The sequence below is a fragment of the Globicephala melas genome, chromosome 9, assembly GCF_963455315.2.
Source record: "Globicephala melas chromosome 9, mGloMel1.2, whole genome shotgun sequence".
NCBI lineage: Eukaryota > Metazoa > Chordata > Mammalia > Artiodactyla > Delphinidae > Globicephala > Globicephala melas.
Window position 1 is genome coordinate 51,411,645 of NC_083322.1, and position 18,368 is coordinate 51,430,012.

The 18,368-nt window shown below is 39.4% G+C and overlaps 1 protein-coding gene across 4 annotated transcripts in view; it reads right to left on the bottom strand.

Moving 5' to 3' along the window:
* Nucleotides 1-18,368, bottom strand: part of FAM221A (family with sequence similarity 221 member A) — a 40,008-nt gene that overhangs the window by 9,785 nt on the left and 11,855 nt on the right. Inside the window, exons 5-7 of one of the 4 annotated variants that reach the window (XM_060304552.1) lie at nucleotides 16,905-17,012; nucleotides 13,711-13,793; nucleotides 2,632-3,072 (exon numbers count right to left, since the gene is read on the bottom strand). In XM_060304552.1, the coding sequence (XP_060160535.1) occupies nucleotides 3,004-3,072; nucleotides 13,711-13,793; nucleotides 16,905-17,012 (260 nt within the window). In that variant the 3' untranslated portion in view covers nucleotides 2,632-3,003. Of the gene's footprint in view, nucleotides 1-2,631; nucleotides 5,998-13,710; nucleotides 13,794-16,904; nucleotides 17,013-18,368 lie in introns of those variants that run through there. The other 3 variants (XM_060304551.1, XM_060304554.1, XM_060304553.1) reach the window with 3 other exon arrangements.

The window sequence follows — 18,368 nt, forward strand, 5'->3', positions numbered from 1 at the left end:
GTCATTAACTCTGACTCAAGCCTGCAGCACCTGAGAAGCATCTAGGGCAAAAAGCAAGAATTATCAGCTTCTAAGTTGATCTATCCCAATTATATATATTTAAGGACTGTAGAAATAAACGAAGAGTGTGGCCAGACCCACTGTACCCACTGAGATGGACTTCGGCCAGGACTTCATTTATCATTGGGCTTCCATAAAACCAGAGGACCATAATGGTGTTTTGGGTCCTTTGGGATCCGTATCAGCTCAGATCCTGTCCAAGAGTCCTTGGTTTAAAATCTTAATATTCCTCTTTCTCTACTGCATAGTTACCCTGGTAAATGGTGTTAAATGACTCACCCTTTGGGGAAGCATCAAGGCGATGTTAATCATATATACTTGAGAATCCTTCCTCAAAGGGATCTGGGCTTTCCCTTCCATCAATGGGCTCTAGATCTGAACTGCCTTAGATTCAGAAATTGAGTGAGGAACCATGGTTACACAAGTCAAATAACATCCTAATCAGCCGTGCTTCTATCTTTCCCCTTGGAACATCATGATCTTAACCTTCTTCACCAATCCATGCCTTCGTACCTATTAATTATGTCCATTGGGCCTCTGACAGTTAAGTTCCACAACCTGGCCTTTGACATTTCTGCATCCCATCATCTACACTTATATAAAGGAGCCCAGTATCATGGCAGCATCTTCTACCATCAACTCTACCCTGCAGAGGTTAGCCACTGCCGAACTTCTGTGTTGCCAGTATATTCTTCACCATTACATTTCTTATTGCCTTAGTTACAAGCATCATCTGAGCCTTCCCAAAGAAAACAGTCAAGTGGTAGCTTCTCCAGTTTTAAACAACAAATCCATTCTAACATTGCTGTTTTCTTGAACTTTCTGACCCCCTCCTCAATACTATGCCAAATAACTTCTGGCATTTCTACCATATCTTCCATATGCTATCCTAGCAATGTGTTAGGACCAACTCCAGATACCCTTGCCAGGACATTAAAGCCTGAGTCATGAGTAAGTGCTACTATGTCACTCTTTCCTGTCAAGCCTTATATTCCACTCCCTGATCTAACACCCTCAAGATCTATTCCCAAACATGTTTCCTAGGTTTCTTCCAGTACATTTAGACCAGAACCTGCAGTTCATGCAAATTGTAACCTATCCTCCTATAAGAAGGACTGTATATCTGCTCTAAGGGTATGCTGAGATCTGATCCTAGTTACCAGTTCAGAGTCAATGAGGCATAGCAGGGATGGGTCTTAAGGAGAACAAGTATTATCTTGCAATGCAAGTGCCTCAAATAGTCTTTGCAGGATCTCCAGGCAAGGGCAGACTGCTCTCTAGCAACGTGGAGGAGACTGCTTCGGCCAGCTCAAAGGTTCAGGAAAACCTGAGGGTTCAATATTTCTCAGGCTCACCAACACACATGTCCCCATTGCATGTTTCAGGGTTCCTTTTCCTGTAGGCATGCTAACTTTGGTGGAGGAAATGATCAAGGCTGTGCATTCAGTTTCCTTTGCAGCCTTGCCACCTTTACTATTAAATTTGGGCTGGAATGTCAGCACAGATGGCCTACATCCGCATGAGATGAGATTTTTCTTGAAAGGTGCTATTGAGGCACTCTGGTTTCCACAGCATGCCTTAAGTAGCTAACATGAACCTATGCCATTTTCTTTTTTCAAGGTTTCCAAAGCAGTTAACAATGGCTAAAGAACACCTCCATCTTTATAATTTCCGTTAGTCCCATTCCACAGTAATGTCACGGCTACGGTATAACCTAACACTTCACCTTCCACCTGCTATTCACGCAAATCCACTACAGTAACTGTGTTGCATCTACATGCCAGGAGTTATCACTACCCCACTTATCACCAGCTATGGGTCTTTACTGTCATCTATTCAATGAATATTGCAGTCACAGAATCCCATCCTGAGGGTTTGCTTTTTAAGGCCATTCCTGATACCTGTCATAGGCTGGGTTTACCCCTCACAAAAAAGCAAAGCCTAAGACAAATGTTCAAATACAGGTAAGTATATTTGGGAAGTTATCTGAGGGAACCAGAGGAAGGAGTCAGGGAGTGGGTAAGGGGAAAAGAGAAAGCTAACATAAGGATGTGGGGTTGACCATTGCTATGGGTGACTAGTGCTCAATCCTATTTTCTGAGAAAGATTATGAAAGGCATCTCAGAACTGTCTTCCCAGCAGAAGGAAGGGGAACTATTTATCTATCTATTGGCTTCCACCTCCCATTAGTCAAGTCTGGTCCCAAGGTCATTAACCCACCCGTGTATTTCATACATGTATGATGCAGAAGGGTTCCAGTGGGCATCCCAAGCCACAGTGTCAGAGGATCTTTAGAGAAGACAGCAAGACAGAGTGCCATCAAATGGCTTCCACGTGAAGCTGTCAGAAGCCTGCTTGGAAGTGTCTCACAGCAGTACTGGAGTTAGAGGTGCACCAAGAGAATCTGAAGTGGCACATGGGAGGCATCAATACAGTTATAAACAATGCATAGTTAACAAAACGACTTAAAAATCATTAGATACCACTAGAAAATGATTATATAATTTTAAAATACGCTTTTTTATTTTAAAACAAATCAACATTACAAAGTTTGAAAAATAACAAGGATATTCATGTAACTATTTTGAATGAAATATATTTGTTCAAAACCCTCAATAACATCTTTAATTTTTAAAATAGCCTGAAAAAGTTAAACTATTATAAACTAAAAATATTTACCATACTTTAAGCTTTTCGCTAATATAAAAATAACCTCATTTGTTAGGAGAGATAAAAAGTTTATATAAAGTAATAAATCATGAATTTTGACAAAAGTAGTATAAGGTATTTTCACTTAAATAAATTAAGGAAACATTCAAAAAGGTATTTTTACACAGAAAAAGAGGTAAATTATTTGAGGAAAAATAAATTGTATCATTATACTTAAATAATTAACACACAAAAGACATATTTGGATGCTGGTTTTAATTTCCCCAGTAGTCTTCATGAAGATTTTGTAGTTGATGGCAATGGTGCTTTTCCTTTCTGCTTAGCAGCCTTTTCCATTTTTATCTGAAAATTTAAAATATTTGTTGATATAATAATTTGTAAAGCATACTAAAGAAAAAAAAGGTTGCACATACCTCATTTGGGTTCATGTCTTATTTATCACAGCCATTTTACACACCTAGTGGTTATTAAGCTGCTAAATACTAAAGCCACAATCTGATTGTTGAAGGGACCTAACTGCATTTTTAAAATATGGTTTGTTGGGGTATGCAAGCTCCCAACTCCTCTCCCTCCTGTGTTTCCTCTCTTCTTCTCTCTCAGAGACAGGGCAGACTTCATTAACACCTTAGAGACAGAGAGAGAATGGGTCAGAGGGAGGGGGAAGAGGCAGAGAGTCTCACTTACACACACACACACCCCTTCACACACATAGCCCAGCACACGGGAGAGATTTGAGGACTGCTGACTGAACAGAGGACTCAGAGAATGAGCACAAAAGCGAGAACCCTGCAGAGAGGGGTCCTGTCAAGGGCTCTGTCTCTATCTCAGTGTATGAGTATGTGTGTGTGAATATGTGTGTGTGTGTGTGCGTATCTCAAACACAGTCAAAGAATGACAAAATTTTTTAATTAAAAATGTAATCAGGGGCTTCCCTGGTGGCGCAAGTGGTTGAGGGTCCGCCTGCTGATGCAGGGGACATGGGTTCGTGCCCCAGTCTGGGAGGATCCCACATGCCGCGGAGTGGCTGGGCTCGTGAGCCATGGCCGCTGGGCCTGCGCGTCCGGAGCCTGTGCTCCGCAACGGGAGAGGCCACAACAGTGAGAGGCCCCCATACCACAAAAAAAAAAAAAATGTAATCAGGGACTTCCCTGGTGGCGCAGTGGTTAAGAATCCACCTGCCAATGCAGGGACACAGGTTCGAGCCCTGCTCCAGGAAGATCCCACATGCTGTGAAACAACCAAGCCTGTGTGCCACAACTACTGAGCCTGTGCTCTAGAGCCCACGAGCCACAACTACTGAGCCCACGTACTGCAATTACTGAAGCCCACATGCCTAGAGCCCGTGCCCCGCAACAAGAGAAGCCGCCACAACTAGAGAAAGCCTGCACACAGCAACGAAGACCCAACGCAGCCAAAAATAATAAATAAATAAATTTTTTTTAAAAAGTCATCTAGTACTGTTTGATTTCAACTTTACAAAAGCATTTTAACAAAAATAACATATAATGAATATTGCTTTGGAGAAATGATTAAATTAATTTTAATTGCCACTAAAGTTTAAAAAAAGAAAAGCTTAAATGCCTAACCTTACATCCAGCCTATGCACATTCCCTACAGCGTTACAGGATACACCTAATCCAGTTGGATTATCTCTGGAACACATACTGCTTAAAGGACAGTTACCTATAATTCTGATTTCTACATTTCAACAGTTACCTTCCTGAAGGTTGTCCTTCTCCACTGTAACTGAAACAAAGAAGAAGCTTGCATACCCTAAGCAAGAGCCTTCTGATCTTTCAGAAACATATAAATCCTTTCCTTGGGGGAAAAAAAAAAAAAGACTCCATAGAACACAAAACCCACGTTCCTTTTACTGCCACTCACACTCACACACACCAATTCCAAGGCAGCACCACTGCCTTACCCCTGCAAAAGAAGGGGAGAGAAAATATGGGGCATGGTGGGTGGAGGCAAGGCCTCTTGCTTCCTAATATGACGGGAATAATACAAAGAAACCAGAAGAGGCCTGGCAAAACCAGTCTACCCAATCTCACCAAACTGCAAGTAACCTCCTAAAAATAAAAGTGAATGAATCTCACCTCTGTCTCTTCCCCATTTTCTCCCTCTCTCTCTCCTCTTTGAGTTGGCTGGGAACCTCATTCAAAAATCATACACTCGGGACTTCCCTTGCGGTCCAGGGTTAAGATTCCACACTTACCTGCAGTGTGCACGAGTTCGATCCCTGGTCAGGGAACTAAGATACCACATGCTGCGCAGCACGGCCAAAAAAATAAATAAATAAAAATCGTACACTCATATCACTCTTGTACACTGTAAAGGTCAACAGGTCATCTGGAGGACCCCCAAAGAACACTTTGTTCTGAGGCAAAGATTATGGGCCTCGGAGTCAGAAGAATACCTGAATCCTACCTCTACTGTTGATTAACCATCTGAGGCAAACTACTAACCAACAGTTTTGTCCTTTGTAAAAAAGTCATAGTAATAGGCACTATGTAATAAGGTTGTTCTAAAGGTTTAAATAAGATTTTATATATATATATACACACACATATATATACACATATATACACACATACACACACACACACACACACACACACACACACATATAAATCTAGGTACTTAATAAGCACTCAAATGCTAATCCCCTTACTCCTCTCATTTACGGCCAAGTGTTACATTTGCAGTAACATCAAAAAAGATCAAATATGCTAAACAACAAAAGCTAAAGCAGCGTTTACTCATTTCAAATAGTACTTAGCAAACACATCCACCTAATACATTATCCAAAAAGCAAAAACACCTCCTCTTCCTCTTCCCTAATTTTTTAAAATTCTTTTATACAGCAGGTCCTTATTAGTCATTAACTTTATATACATCAGTGTATACATGTCAATCCCAATTGCCCAACTCATCACACCAGCACCCCCACACCCCCGCAGCTTTCTGCACTTGGTGGCCATATATTTGTTCTCTACATCTGTGTCTCAATTTCTGCCCTGCAAACTGGTTCATCTGTACCATTTTTCTAGGTTCCACATATATGAGTTAATATACGATATTTGTTCTTCTCTTTCAGACTTACTTCACTGTGTATGACAGTCTCTAGATCCATCCACCTCTCAACAAATGACCCAATTTCGTTCCTTTTCATGGCTGAGTAATATTCCATTGTATATATGTACCACATCTTCTGTATCCATTCGTCTCTCCACGGGCATTTAGGTTGCTTCCATAACCTGGCTACTGTAAATAGTGCTGCAATGAACATTGGGGTGCATGTGTCTTTTTGAATTATGGTTTTCTCTGGGTATATGCCCAGTAGTGGGATTGCTGGGTGATATGGTAATTCTATTTTTAGTTTTTTTTTTTTTTTTCTAAATATATATATATATACACATATATATATATATACATTTTTTTTTTTTTTCTCTTTGCGGTACACGGGCCTCTCACTGTCGTGGCCCCTCCCGCTGCAGAGCACAGGCCCCGGACGCACAGGCCCAGCAGCCATGGCTCACGGGCCCAGCCGCTCCACGGCACGCGGGATCCTCCCGGACCAGGGCACGAACCCGCGTCCCCCGCAACGGCAGGCGGACTCCCAACCACTGCGCCACCAGGGAAGCCCCTATTTTTAGTTTTTTAAGTAACCTCCATACTGTTCTCCATAGTGGCTGTATCAATTTATATTCCCCCCAACAGTGCAAGAAGGTTCCCTTTTCTCCACACCCTCTCCAGCACTTGTTTGTAGATTTTCTGATGATGCGTATTCTAACTGGTGTGAGGTGATACCTCATTGTAGTTTTGATTTGCATTTCTCTAATAATTAGTGATGTTGAGCAGCTTTTTATGTGCTTCTTGGCCATCTGTATGTCTTCTTTGGAGAAATGTCTATTTAGGTCTTCTGCTCATTTTTGGATTGGGTTGTTTGTTTTTTTAATATTGAGCTGCATGAGCTGTTTATATATTTTGGAGATTAATCCTTTGTCCGTTGATTCGTTTGCAAATATTTTCTCCCATTCTGAGGGTTGTCTTTTCGTCTTTTTTATGGTTTCCTTTGCTGTGCAAAAACTTTTACGTTTCATTAGGTCCCATTTGTTTATTTTTGTTTTTATTTCCATTACTCTAGGAGGTGGATCAAAAAAGATCTTGCTGTGATTTATGTCAAAGAGTGTTCTTCCTATGTTTTCCTCTAAGAGTTTTATAGTGTCCGGTCTTACATTTAGGTCTGTAATCCATTTAGAGTTTATTTTTCTATATGGTATTAGGGAGTGTTCTAATTTCATTCTTTTACATGTAGCTGTCCCGTTTTCCCAGCACCACTTATTGAAGAGACTGTCTTTTCTCCATTGTATATCCTTGCCTCCTTTGTCATAGATTAGTTGACCATAGGTGCGTGGGTTTATCTCTGGGCTTTCTATCTTGTTCCATTGATCTATGTTTCTGTTTTTGTGCCAGTACCATATTGTCTTGATTACTGTAGCTTTATAGTATACTCTGAAGTCAGGAAGTCTGATTCCTCCAGCTCCAATGTTTTCCCTCAAGACTGCTTTGGCTATTCGAGGTCTTTTGTGTCTCCATACAAATTTTAAGATTTCTTGTTCTAGTTCCGTAAAAAATGCCATGGGTAATTTGATAGGGATTGCATTGAATCTGTAGATTGCTTTGGGTAGTATAGTCATTTTCACAATATTGGTTCTTCCAATCCAAGAACATGGTATAGCTCTCCATCTGTTGGTATCATCTTTAATTTCTTTCATCAGTGTCTTATAGCTTTCTGCATACAGGTCTTTTGTCTCCTTAGGTAGGTTTATTCCTACGTATTTTATTCCTTTTGTTGCAATGGTAAATGGGAGTGTTTCCTTAATTTCTCTTTCAGATTTTTCATCATTAGTGTATTGGAATGCAAGAGATTTCTGTGCATTAATTTTGTATCCTGCAACTTTACCAAATTCATTGATTAGCTCTAGTAGTTTTCTGGTGGCATCTTTAGGATTCTCTATGTATAGTATCACGTCACCTGCAAACAGTGACAGTTTTACTTCTTCTTTTCCAATTTGTATTCCTTTTATTTCTTTTTCTTCTCCGATTGCTGTGGCTAAGACTTCCAAAACTATGTTGAATAATAGTGGTGAGAGTGGACATCCTTGTCTTGTTCCAGATCTTAGAGGAAATGCTTTCAGTTTTTCACCATTGAGAATGATGTTTGCTATGGGTTTGTCATATATGGCCTTTATTATGTTGAGGTAGGTTCCCCCTATGCCCAGTTTCTGGAGAGTTTTTATCATAAATGGGTGTTGAATTTTGTCAAAAGCTTTTTTTGCATCTATTGAGATGATCATATGGTTTTTATTCTTCAATTTGTTAGTATGGTGTATCACATTGATTGATTTGCGTATATTGAAGAATCCTTGCATCCCTGGGAAAAATCCCACTTGATCATGGTGTATGATCCTTTTAATGTGTTGTTGGATTCTGTTTGCTACTATTTTGTTGAGGATTTTTGCATCTATATTCACCAGTGATATTGGTCTATAATTTTCTTTTTTTGTAGTATCTTTGTCTGGTTTTGGTATCAGGGTGATGGTGGCCCCATAGAATGAGTTTGGGAGTGTTCCTTCCTCTGCAATTTTTTGGAAGAGTTTGAGAAGGAGGGGGGTTAGCTCTTCTCTAAATGTTTGATAGAATTCACCTGTGAAGCCATCTAGTCCTGGACTTTTGTTTCTTGGAAGATTTTTAATCATAGTTTCAATTTCATTACTTGTGATTGGTCTGTTCATATTTTCTATTTCTTCCTGGTTCAGTCTTGGAAGGTTATACCTTTCTAAGAATTTGTCCAGTTCTTCCAGGTTGTCCATTTTATTGGCATAGAGTTGCTTGTGGTAGTCCCTTAGGATGCTTTGTATTTCTGCAGTGTCCGTTGTAACTTCTCCTTTTTCATTTCTAATTTTATTGATTTGAGTCCTCTCCCTCTTTTTCTTGATGAGTCTGGCTAATGGTTCATCAATTTTGTTTATCTTCTCAAAGAACCAGCTTTTAGTTTTGTTAATGTTTGCTATTGTTTTTTTTTTTTTTTTGCTATTGTTTTCTTTTTTTCTATTTAATTTATTTATGCTCTGATGTTTATGATTTCTTTCCTTCTGCTAACTTTGGGTTTTGTTTGTTCTTCTTTCTCTAGTTCCTTTAGGTGTAAGGTTAGATTGTTTATTTGAGATTTTTCTTGTTTCTTGAGGTAGGCTTGTATAGCTACAAACTTCTCTCTTAGAACTGCTTTTGCTGCATCCAATAGGTTTTGGATCGTCATGTTTTCATTGTCATTTGTCTCTAGGTATTTTTTTATTTCCTCTTTGATTTCTTGAGTGATCTCTTGGTTATTTAGTAGTGTATTGTTTAGCCTCCATGTGTTTCTGTTTTTTACGTTTTTTTCCCTGTAATTCATTTCTAATCTCATAGCGCTGTGGTCAGAAAAGATGCTTGTTATGATTTCAATTTTCTTAAATTTACTGAGGCTTGATTTGTGACCCAAGATGTGATCTATCCTGGAGAATGTTCCATGCGCACTTGAGAAGGAAGTGTAATCTGCTGTTTTTGGATGGAATGTCCTATAAATATCAATTAAATCTATCTGGTCTGTTGTGTCAATTAAAGCTTCTGTTTCCTTATTTATTTTCATTTTGGATGATCTGTCCATTGGTGTAAGTGAGGTGTTAAAAGTCCCCCACTATTATTGTGTTACTGTCTATTTCCTCTTTTATAGATGTTAGCAGTTGCCTTATGTATTGAGGTGCTCCTATGTTGGGTGCATATATATTTATAATTGTTATATCTTCTTCTTGGATTGACCCCTAGATCATTATGTAGTGTCCTTCCTTGTCTCTTGTAACATTCTTTATTTTAAAGTCTATTTTATCTGATATGAGTATTGCTACTCCAGCTTTCTTTTGATTTCCATTTGCATGGAATATCTTTTTCCAACCCCTCACGTTCAGTCTGAATGAGTCCCTAGGTCTGAAGTGGGTCTCTTGTAGACAGCGTATATATGGGTCTTGTTTTTGTATCCATTCAGCAAGCCTGTGTCTTTTGGTTGGAGCATTTAATCCATTCACGTTTAAGGTAATTATTGATATGTATGTTCCTATGACCATTTTCTTAATTGTTTGGGGTTTGTTTTTGTAGGTCCTTTTCTTGTCTTGTGTTTCCCACTTAGAGAAGTTCCTTTACCATTTGTGGTAGAGCTGGTTTGGTGGTGCTGAATTCTCTTAGCTTTTGCTTGTCTGTAAAACTTTTGATTTCTCCATCGAATATGAATGAGATCCTTGCGGGGTAGAGTAATCTTGGTTGTAGGTTCTTCCCTTTCATCACTTTAAGTATATCATGCCACTCCCTTCTGGCTTGTAGAGTTTCTGCTGAGAATCAGCTGTTAACCTTATGGGAATTCCCTTGTATCTTATTTGTCGTTTTTCCCTTGTTGCTTTCAATAATTTTTCTTTGTCTTTCATTTTTGCCAATTTGATTACTATGTGGCTCGGCGTGTTTCTCCTTGGGTTTATCCTGTATGGGACTCTCTGTGCTTCCTGGACTTGGGTGGCTATTTCCTTTCCCATGTTAGGGAAGTTTTGTACTATAATCTCTTCAAATATTTTCTCTGGTCCTTTCTCTCTCTCTTCTCCTTCTGGGACACCTATAATGCGAATGTTTTTGCCTTTAATCTTGTCTCAGAGGTCTCTTAGGCTGTCTTCATTCCTTTTCATTCTGGTTTCTTTATTCTGTTCCACAGCAGTGAGTTCCACCATTCTGTCTTCCAGGTCACTTATCCGTTCTTCTGACTCCGTTATTCTGCTATTGATTCCTTCTAGTGTAGTTTTCATTTCAGTTATTGTATTGTTCATCTCTGTTTGTTTGTTCTTTAATTCTTCTAGGTCTTTGTTAAACATCTCTTGTATCTTCTCGATCTTTGCCTCCATTCTTTTTCCGAGGTCCTGGATCATCTTCACTATCATTATTCTGAATTCTTTTTCTGGAAGTTTGCCTATGTCTGCTTCATTTAGTTGATTTTCTGGGGTTTTATCTTGTTCCTTCATCTGGTACATAGCCCTCTGCCTTTTCATCTTGTCTGTCTTTCTGTGAATGTGGTTTTTGTTCCACAGGCTGCAGGACTATAGTTCTTCTTGCTTCTGCTGTCTGCCCTCTCCTTAAAATTTTTTTTTAATTTCCTGGCATTAACACAGTGTCTTGCACCTAGCTGACCTTTAATAATTGTTTCCTTAATAAAATTCTCTTTTATTGAGGAAAAGAGACCAAAGGCCATCCACAATGGAAGAAAATAATTTGACCTGATATATTACAGAAGCTAAGAAGCAACTCTTTAATATGTAAAAGTAGTTAGTAAACTATGTTACCACAAAGGCTTCAATTATCAAAACCAATTCACACTAACCATGGATTCTTCCCCACACCCAATGATACCAATGAGTAGCAAAGGATACAACCAAAACCAGATTCAGATGTAGCACTGCTTTCAAATGGGGCCCTGAAGCCATCAGATTTAGTTTCCCAATCATCCTTTTTCCCTCAATGGTGCTTGTCATAGTTTTTTGGAGTAAAAGATGAGTACTAACAACGTGTATGATACACATCAGCTCAGAGGAAGTTGTTTAGGTTTGAGTTTCTTAGTTTTTATACTCCATTCATCACAAAGGCTGGAGAGGTTATAAGCTGTATCTCATAAATCCATAAATCACACAGGCTGAAGAGTTATAAACCACATCCCATAAATCCATAAATTCTAGGTCTATTTATAATAAGTAGTCTGGATGGGCCAGGTATATCCCCTAAAACATTCACAGATAAGAACTACCCCCTTTACTTTGCCACAAGCAAATACCATCAGCATGTTTTTCAAGGCAGTCAACACTACCCAAGCTCCTGGAGGAGGGAAGAAAGGAGTTCTAGAAACCTGTCCCTCATAAGCCTATGAGGAAAAACTAAAGTTCAGCTGGGAACGTGTGTGTTCTAAGAACACAGATGATCTGATTAAAAGTCTATCCTTGGGCTTCCCTGGTGGCGCAGTAGTTGAGAGTCTGCCTGCCGATACAGCGGACACGGGTTCGTGCCCCAGTCCGGGAGGATCCCACATGCCGCGGAGCAGTTGGGTCCATGAGCCATGGCTGCTGAGCCTGCGCGTCCGGAGCCTGTGCTCCGCAACGGGAGAGGCCACAACAGTGAGAGGCCCGCATACCGCAAAAAAAAAAAAAAAAAAAAAAGTCTAGCCTTGATGATGCTGCAAACATAGCCTCTTCTTTCCTCACTCTATTTTATCCTCCCCCCCTGAAATTCTACCACCACCTCTTTCTCTTAGATCAGAGCTTTCCAAAAGAACTTTCTGCACTGCCCAACAAGGTAGCCACTAGCCACATGTGGCTACTGAGCCCCTGAAATATGGCTAGTGTGACTGAGGAAATAATTTTTAATTTATTTAAATTTAGACATACATAGTCACATATGATGAATCGCTATAGCACAGACAATATTTATCACTGCCTTAAGTCATACCAAGGACTGTCCCCCTATACTTTAAAGTTCTTCATTAGGAAAGACATGCTAATCTCTCTGTCCCCTACTCACTTCCTCTGCCCTTGGATGGTGAATTTATTTAATGGTCTCCTTTTCCCACACCTTTAGTTACTCAACAAGCTCTTGTTTAAGAGTTGTAGAGAATACAACAAAAAGTGATGAGTGTCTTTACTTTCATGGCACTTACTACCTAGTCAGAGAGACAATGAATGCCCCCAAAGCAACTATGAAATAATCCTAAGGAAAGCACTTTGGGGAATGTACCATGTGGCTGGATACAATCCCCCATGCCTCATCAAGCCAGCATCCCCTCACCTGGAAATAAACAAGAACAAAACAAAACTTTCAAATATGAACACTGACATGAAACACATCACATGTGTAAGTAGATGACGTGTGAAAGCAAATATCAATTATACCTGTATTTATCTTTTCAATTTTCCATAAATATTTATTGAAAACATGTTATGTACAAGGCACTGTACTTAGTTCTGGGGAAAATACAGATAATAAAAAATACTATATTTATCCCCAAGGAGTTTATGGTGTGGTGGTGAACTGATGAAAATTATCATTACTGAAAGCAGGGAACACATCAACACTGTAGTTGTTGAGCCCTGAAAATTGTTAAAATATGTTTATGTTTAATGTTGTGCTTCTTAAAGACTATTGGGTAATTCTAACTTGAGTCTGCCTATACCTAGAAGCCACTAAGGAGTAGAAATACTATACATTAAGAATTCAATATACAGGGACTTCCCTGGTGGCCCAGTGGTTAGGAATCCGGCTGCCAATGCAGGGGACATGGGTTCGATCCCTGGTCCAGGAAGATCCCACATGTCATGGAACAACTAAGCCCGTGCACCACAACTACTGAGCCTGCGCTCTAGAGCCCACAAGCCACAACTAGTAAGCCCACGAGCCACAAATACTGAAGCCCGCGTGCCTAGAGCCTGTGCTCTGCAACAAGAGAAGCCACTGCAATGAGAAGCTCGCACACCGCAACGAAGAGTAGGCCCCACTCACTGCAACCACAGAAAGCCCGCGCGCAGCAATGAAGACCCAACGCAGCCAAAAATAAATAAATTACTTAATTTTAAAAAACGAATTCAATATATATATAATTTACAAATCTGCTCAGGTTGTCTTTATTATTGACAATTTTATGTGTATATTTAGTCAATCTTTATGACCTCCATAAATTATCATATTCATTAGTCCTGTTTCTCTCTGAATTGTTCTAAATAAGCCTCAAAGCCTAACACTAGCTATAAGTAGACGTTATAAATTATTTTTAATGATGATCCACAATCAATATATAGTTGTTCTACAGTGTCTCTGTTACAAGTAAATGCTTAATGTAAGCAGGTTTTCCTACAGACTTACCCTTTCCTGGTATCGTCTTTCAAAGAAAGCCATATCGTCCTCTTCAGGTTTCCTTAAGGAAGAAACTTGACTGCTTGTACCTACTAGTAAGGAAAAAGAAAAATCTAAGTACAGCTGACCCTTGAACAACATGGGTTTGCACTGTGTATCCACTTATACTCAGATTTTTTTCAAAAAATACCTACTACACTACTGCATGCTCCTGGGTTGGTTGAATCTGCAGATGTGGAGGAACTGTGGTTACAGAGGAACTGTGGATACAGAGGCCCAGATGTAAACTTATACGAGGATTTTTCAACTGCACAGGGGTGGGGGGTCCCTAACCCAGCTGTGTTGTTCAAGAGTCAACTGTACTCATATAATTATAAATTCTTCTGAAATAAAAAACAGAAAAAAAACTTTCCTCCTTCTGAGTGATTATTTTGTGTTTTTCAAACCAGAAATGATCTAAATGAATCATTGATCCTACTCCCTCTTTTTCAGAAAGCAGGGCATCATAAGACAAAAGTAATGTTCATTGGTAAACATTCTCCAAATATTCAAGTGGTTCATATTAAATTACACCATATAGCTATTTCACATCAGAGCTCATTTAGCTTTGTTCAACTACTTTTTAAATTTTACAGCTAGAAATTCACGTACCACTGTAACAGATAATGCGCAGAAGTAACTATTAAAGGTTTGCACTAAGGTCTGAATGTTTGTGTTCCTGCCCCCTCCCCCCACCACCCAAAATTCATATGTTGAAATCCTAATGCCCAATGTGATGGTCCTAGGAGGTGGGGCCTTTGGGAGGTACTTAGATCATGAGGGTGGAGCGCTCATGAATGGGATTAGTGTTCTTATAAAAGAGACCCCATAGAGAGTCCTCAACCCTTCTACCATGTGAGGACACAAGGAGAAGGCACTGGCTGTGAATCAGGAAGAGCACTGTCACCAGAACACAACCATGCTGGCACCTTTATCTGGGACTTCCCCACCTCCAGGACTGTGAGAAATAAGTTTCTGCTGTTTATAAGCAACCCAGTCTATGCTATTTTGTTACAGCCACCTGAACAGACTAAGAGAGTCTGTGTAGGCAACCAAAAGTGATGCTACTTCCTGCTTTGAAATTTTTCAAAACGAAAATAATTTTAACCATTTCCATGGTATTTACTTTTTTATACCTTGTCAAGAACTAGTTTATGTGCTGAAAGGAACTTAAAATCGCTTCAGGAAGGAAAATCTGGTTTTCCTTGTAGGTAAGCCAAGCACCTAATTCCATGGAAAAGTTCACCTTCATTTCAGGGGAATGTCTTGGTTGGGTCCCTTCACATCCAAAATAGAATATCAACCTGAACACCTGTTCTTGTTTTTAAAGCATATGAATTCACCCTCAACCAGCAACACAAAAATCATATGACTCCAGATGATCACCACAGAGTATAACCACACTGCCAACAACTACCTAATACAAATCTTGTTGAGAAAAACAAGAAAAATTGCTTAGAATATATGCTCTCTATCCATTCGTCTGTAAACCCTGGGTCTTTCCCTGGATCACACTGGACCACCTGAGCTAAGCTTCTTGCAGAATCACCTTCACTGAGCTACATTTTAATAAATGGTATGTGACCATTTATCTGGTAAAATGGGATATTACCACTTTTTTCAAAGGTAAGTATCAGAATTAACCAACCAGAGGCTGCATTTGCTGAAAAAAAGTTTTTAAAAACCTTGGGCTACTGCATCGAGGGTCACTACATAAATTTCTTTAAAATCCAGCATTGGGGGGCTTCCCTGGTAGCGCAGTGGTTAAGAATCCACCTGCCAATGTAGGGGACACGGGTTCGATCCCTGGCCCCGGAAAATCCCACATGCCGCGGAGCGACAAAGCCCATGCGCCACAACTACTGAGCCTGCACTCTAGAGCCCGCGTACCACAGCTACTGAAGCCCACGTGCCTAGAGCCCGTGCTCCTAACAAGAGAAGCCACTGCAATGAGAAGCCCACACACCACAACGAGGAGTAGCCCCCGCTCTCCACAACTAGAGAAAGCCCGTGCGCAGCAACAAAGACCCAACGCAGCCAAAAATAAAAACAAATAAATAAATAAATTTATAAAAAAAAAAAATCCAGCACTGGTACAACTTTCATGTGCACCGAGGAATTCATGGCTCCTCCTTTCTAATAAGGAAAAGTATTTAACTGATCTCACCTTCCTTTTTGTACCTTGGCTACCACTAAAACTCAGTCAAAACTGCAGCTTAATGTAATAGTTACATCAACTTTGAAAGTTGACACAACTCACAGATATCGAGAATGAACTAGTGGTCAGCAGTGGGAAGAGGGAAATTGGGGAGGGGCAAGATAGGGGAAGGGGATTAAGAGATAGAAACTACTACATATAAATAAGCTACAAGGATATATCGTGCAGCATAGGAAATATAGCTAATATTTTATAACAACTTTAAATAGAGTATAATCTATACAAATTCTGAATCACTATGTTGTATACCTGAAAGGAATATAATACTGTAAATCGACTATACCTCACTAAAAAAAGGTGACACAATTGTGTCCTTTTCTTTTGTTTTGATTTCTTACTTCTATCTACATCTTACAATTACTTCATTGTGCAAATCCCTTGCGCAAAAAGTCAGTGTACGTGAAAAGGTTGTATGAAAACACAAATAAATCAAAGAAAATTCTCATTTCAGAATATTTTAAAATATTAAATACCTCATAAATCATACAAATTCCTTCTTCATTTTTATTCTTGTTTTCAATAAAGGAAATAGAATACTTAAAATGTATAAAAATGAACTTTATTCATTTTTATGTGCAATTTATAAATGGTAAAACCTTGCTAGTCTATAATTATCAAGGGATTACACCTTGTTTGGGAGAGCCTAAAGGATCAAGGCAATCAGTCCACTAGAGGGCTCTCTTATTCAGATCAAAGCAATAACATGTCCCAGAATAAGGTTTTAAAACTCCAAATTTTTGTATTATCAGAATCTTCATAATTCCAAGATTTAACAATTTTTTCCCAATTAAAATGAAGATTATTGCTTTTTCTCAGTGCCTGGACAATATAAAAGTGAAATGATAATCAAATTGTGGTAATACTGGAAAAAAAGAGTAATCTGGAAAATGTATCAATCTATATTCTTTACTACATCCAAAAATATTTCTCAATTTAATTTCATTACCAGCTGTTAGTGTTTCTGGAGAAGAGCTAGATGATGCTTGAAATGCTTTTAGAAATGGGTGGTCCATGGCTGTAACTGGAGAGTCTAAAAATTCACCTGAAGGTGCACCTGAGAACAAAATATGTGAAGAATGAAAATTAAATCTTTATTTGTTAGGATACAAAGAAGTTATTTCAAATGTGAAATAAATTAGAGCCCCAAGCAGAATCATTATAAAAATCCTTTCTGTACAATGAAAAATTTTGTTTATATAAATTTTTGCCATATAAAGTAAAGGCAAATGGATAAAAGTACTTCTGCATTTCTCAGAGACCTTTCTCACAGAAAAAAAAAAAAGCACGAATGTAATTGTATGTCAGCAAAGAAGTATAAGACCTTAACATAATCACAAAACATTATCAAAAGCAAGACATTCAGAATTTAAAAACCTCTAGTTAAAGAGGATAGAATAAGTGTATTTTTCCTCTATTCCTTACTGGGAAACCATCTAAAAACAAAATATGAAAAAATAAAGAAAACTCCTTCAATGAAATGGGGAAACAATCATAATCCTAAACCACAAACTACAAAGACCAACTGCTACATTCACTTTTGGACCGAAAGGAAGGAAGCTGCAGAAAAAATTAATAAGTCCTCTACTTCTTCACAAACCACCCCTCCCCCACATGCCTATCCCCATCCACGGGTAGAGAGAAGGAAATAAACTCCTAGTCCTTTCCTATAAAGTGAATAGTGTGGGACAGTTGCTCAGCCTTTCAGATTCCTGCACCCCTCCTTCCCCAGCTCCTCCCTCTTGTGACCTGTGGGAAGATCAGAGAAGGGGGCTCAGGTCCAGCCAGGTCCTTGTGTGTTCTCTGGTGACCGTGTGCGCTACTGATCTCAAACGCTAAAGGCTGGCAAAAGTTGCAATTTAGTCTCTCAGCTTGGTAGGGCCTGGTAGCCTCACACGCTCTCACTAGAAGTACAGACCTCTCAGCTGCCTGCCACTTTTTCTACCGAATCCCCCAGAGCTCAGGGGAACCACATCTAGCTCTGCTCTGCAGTCACCTTTGGCCCCTTGCTATGACAGATGCTATGGCAGGCCCACTGCCTCACAGCTCACCTGCCTTCCAAGCACCCCACAGGAGCTGGGAATTACTACGGGCTCCTTCAGTATCACAAAGGAACAAATTCCAGCAAAAGATCATCTCTGTCCAGGACTCTACATGGCTAATGGAGCAGACGTCCCTCTGCTCCGGGCTCCCCTACGTCTAAAATCAAGACAAAAACATCTTATGTTTCCTCTCCTCGTTCTCATCTTTCTTCATCCCACCTTCCAGCAGAGGCCAGAAGGAAAAGTTTTTTTTTCTTTCTATGATAAAGATACTTAAGTGATAAAATACCAGAAGTCACAAAAAGGCAAAGATGCCGGCTACTAACACTATTACTTAGCATTGTTCTGAAAGTACCAGTCATTCTGATTGG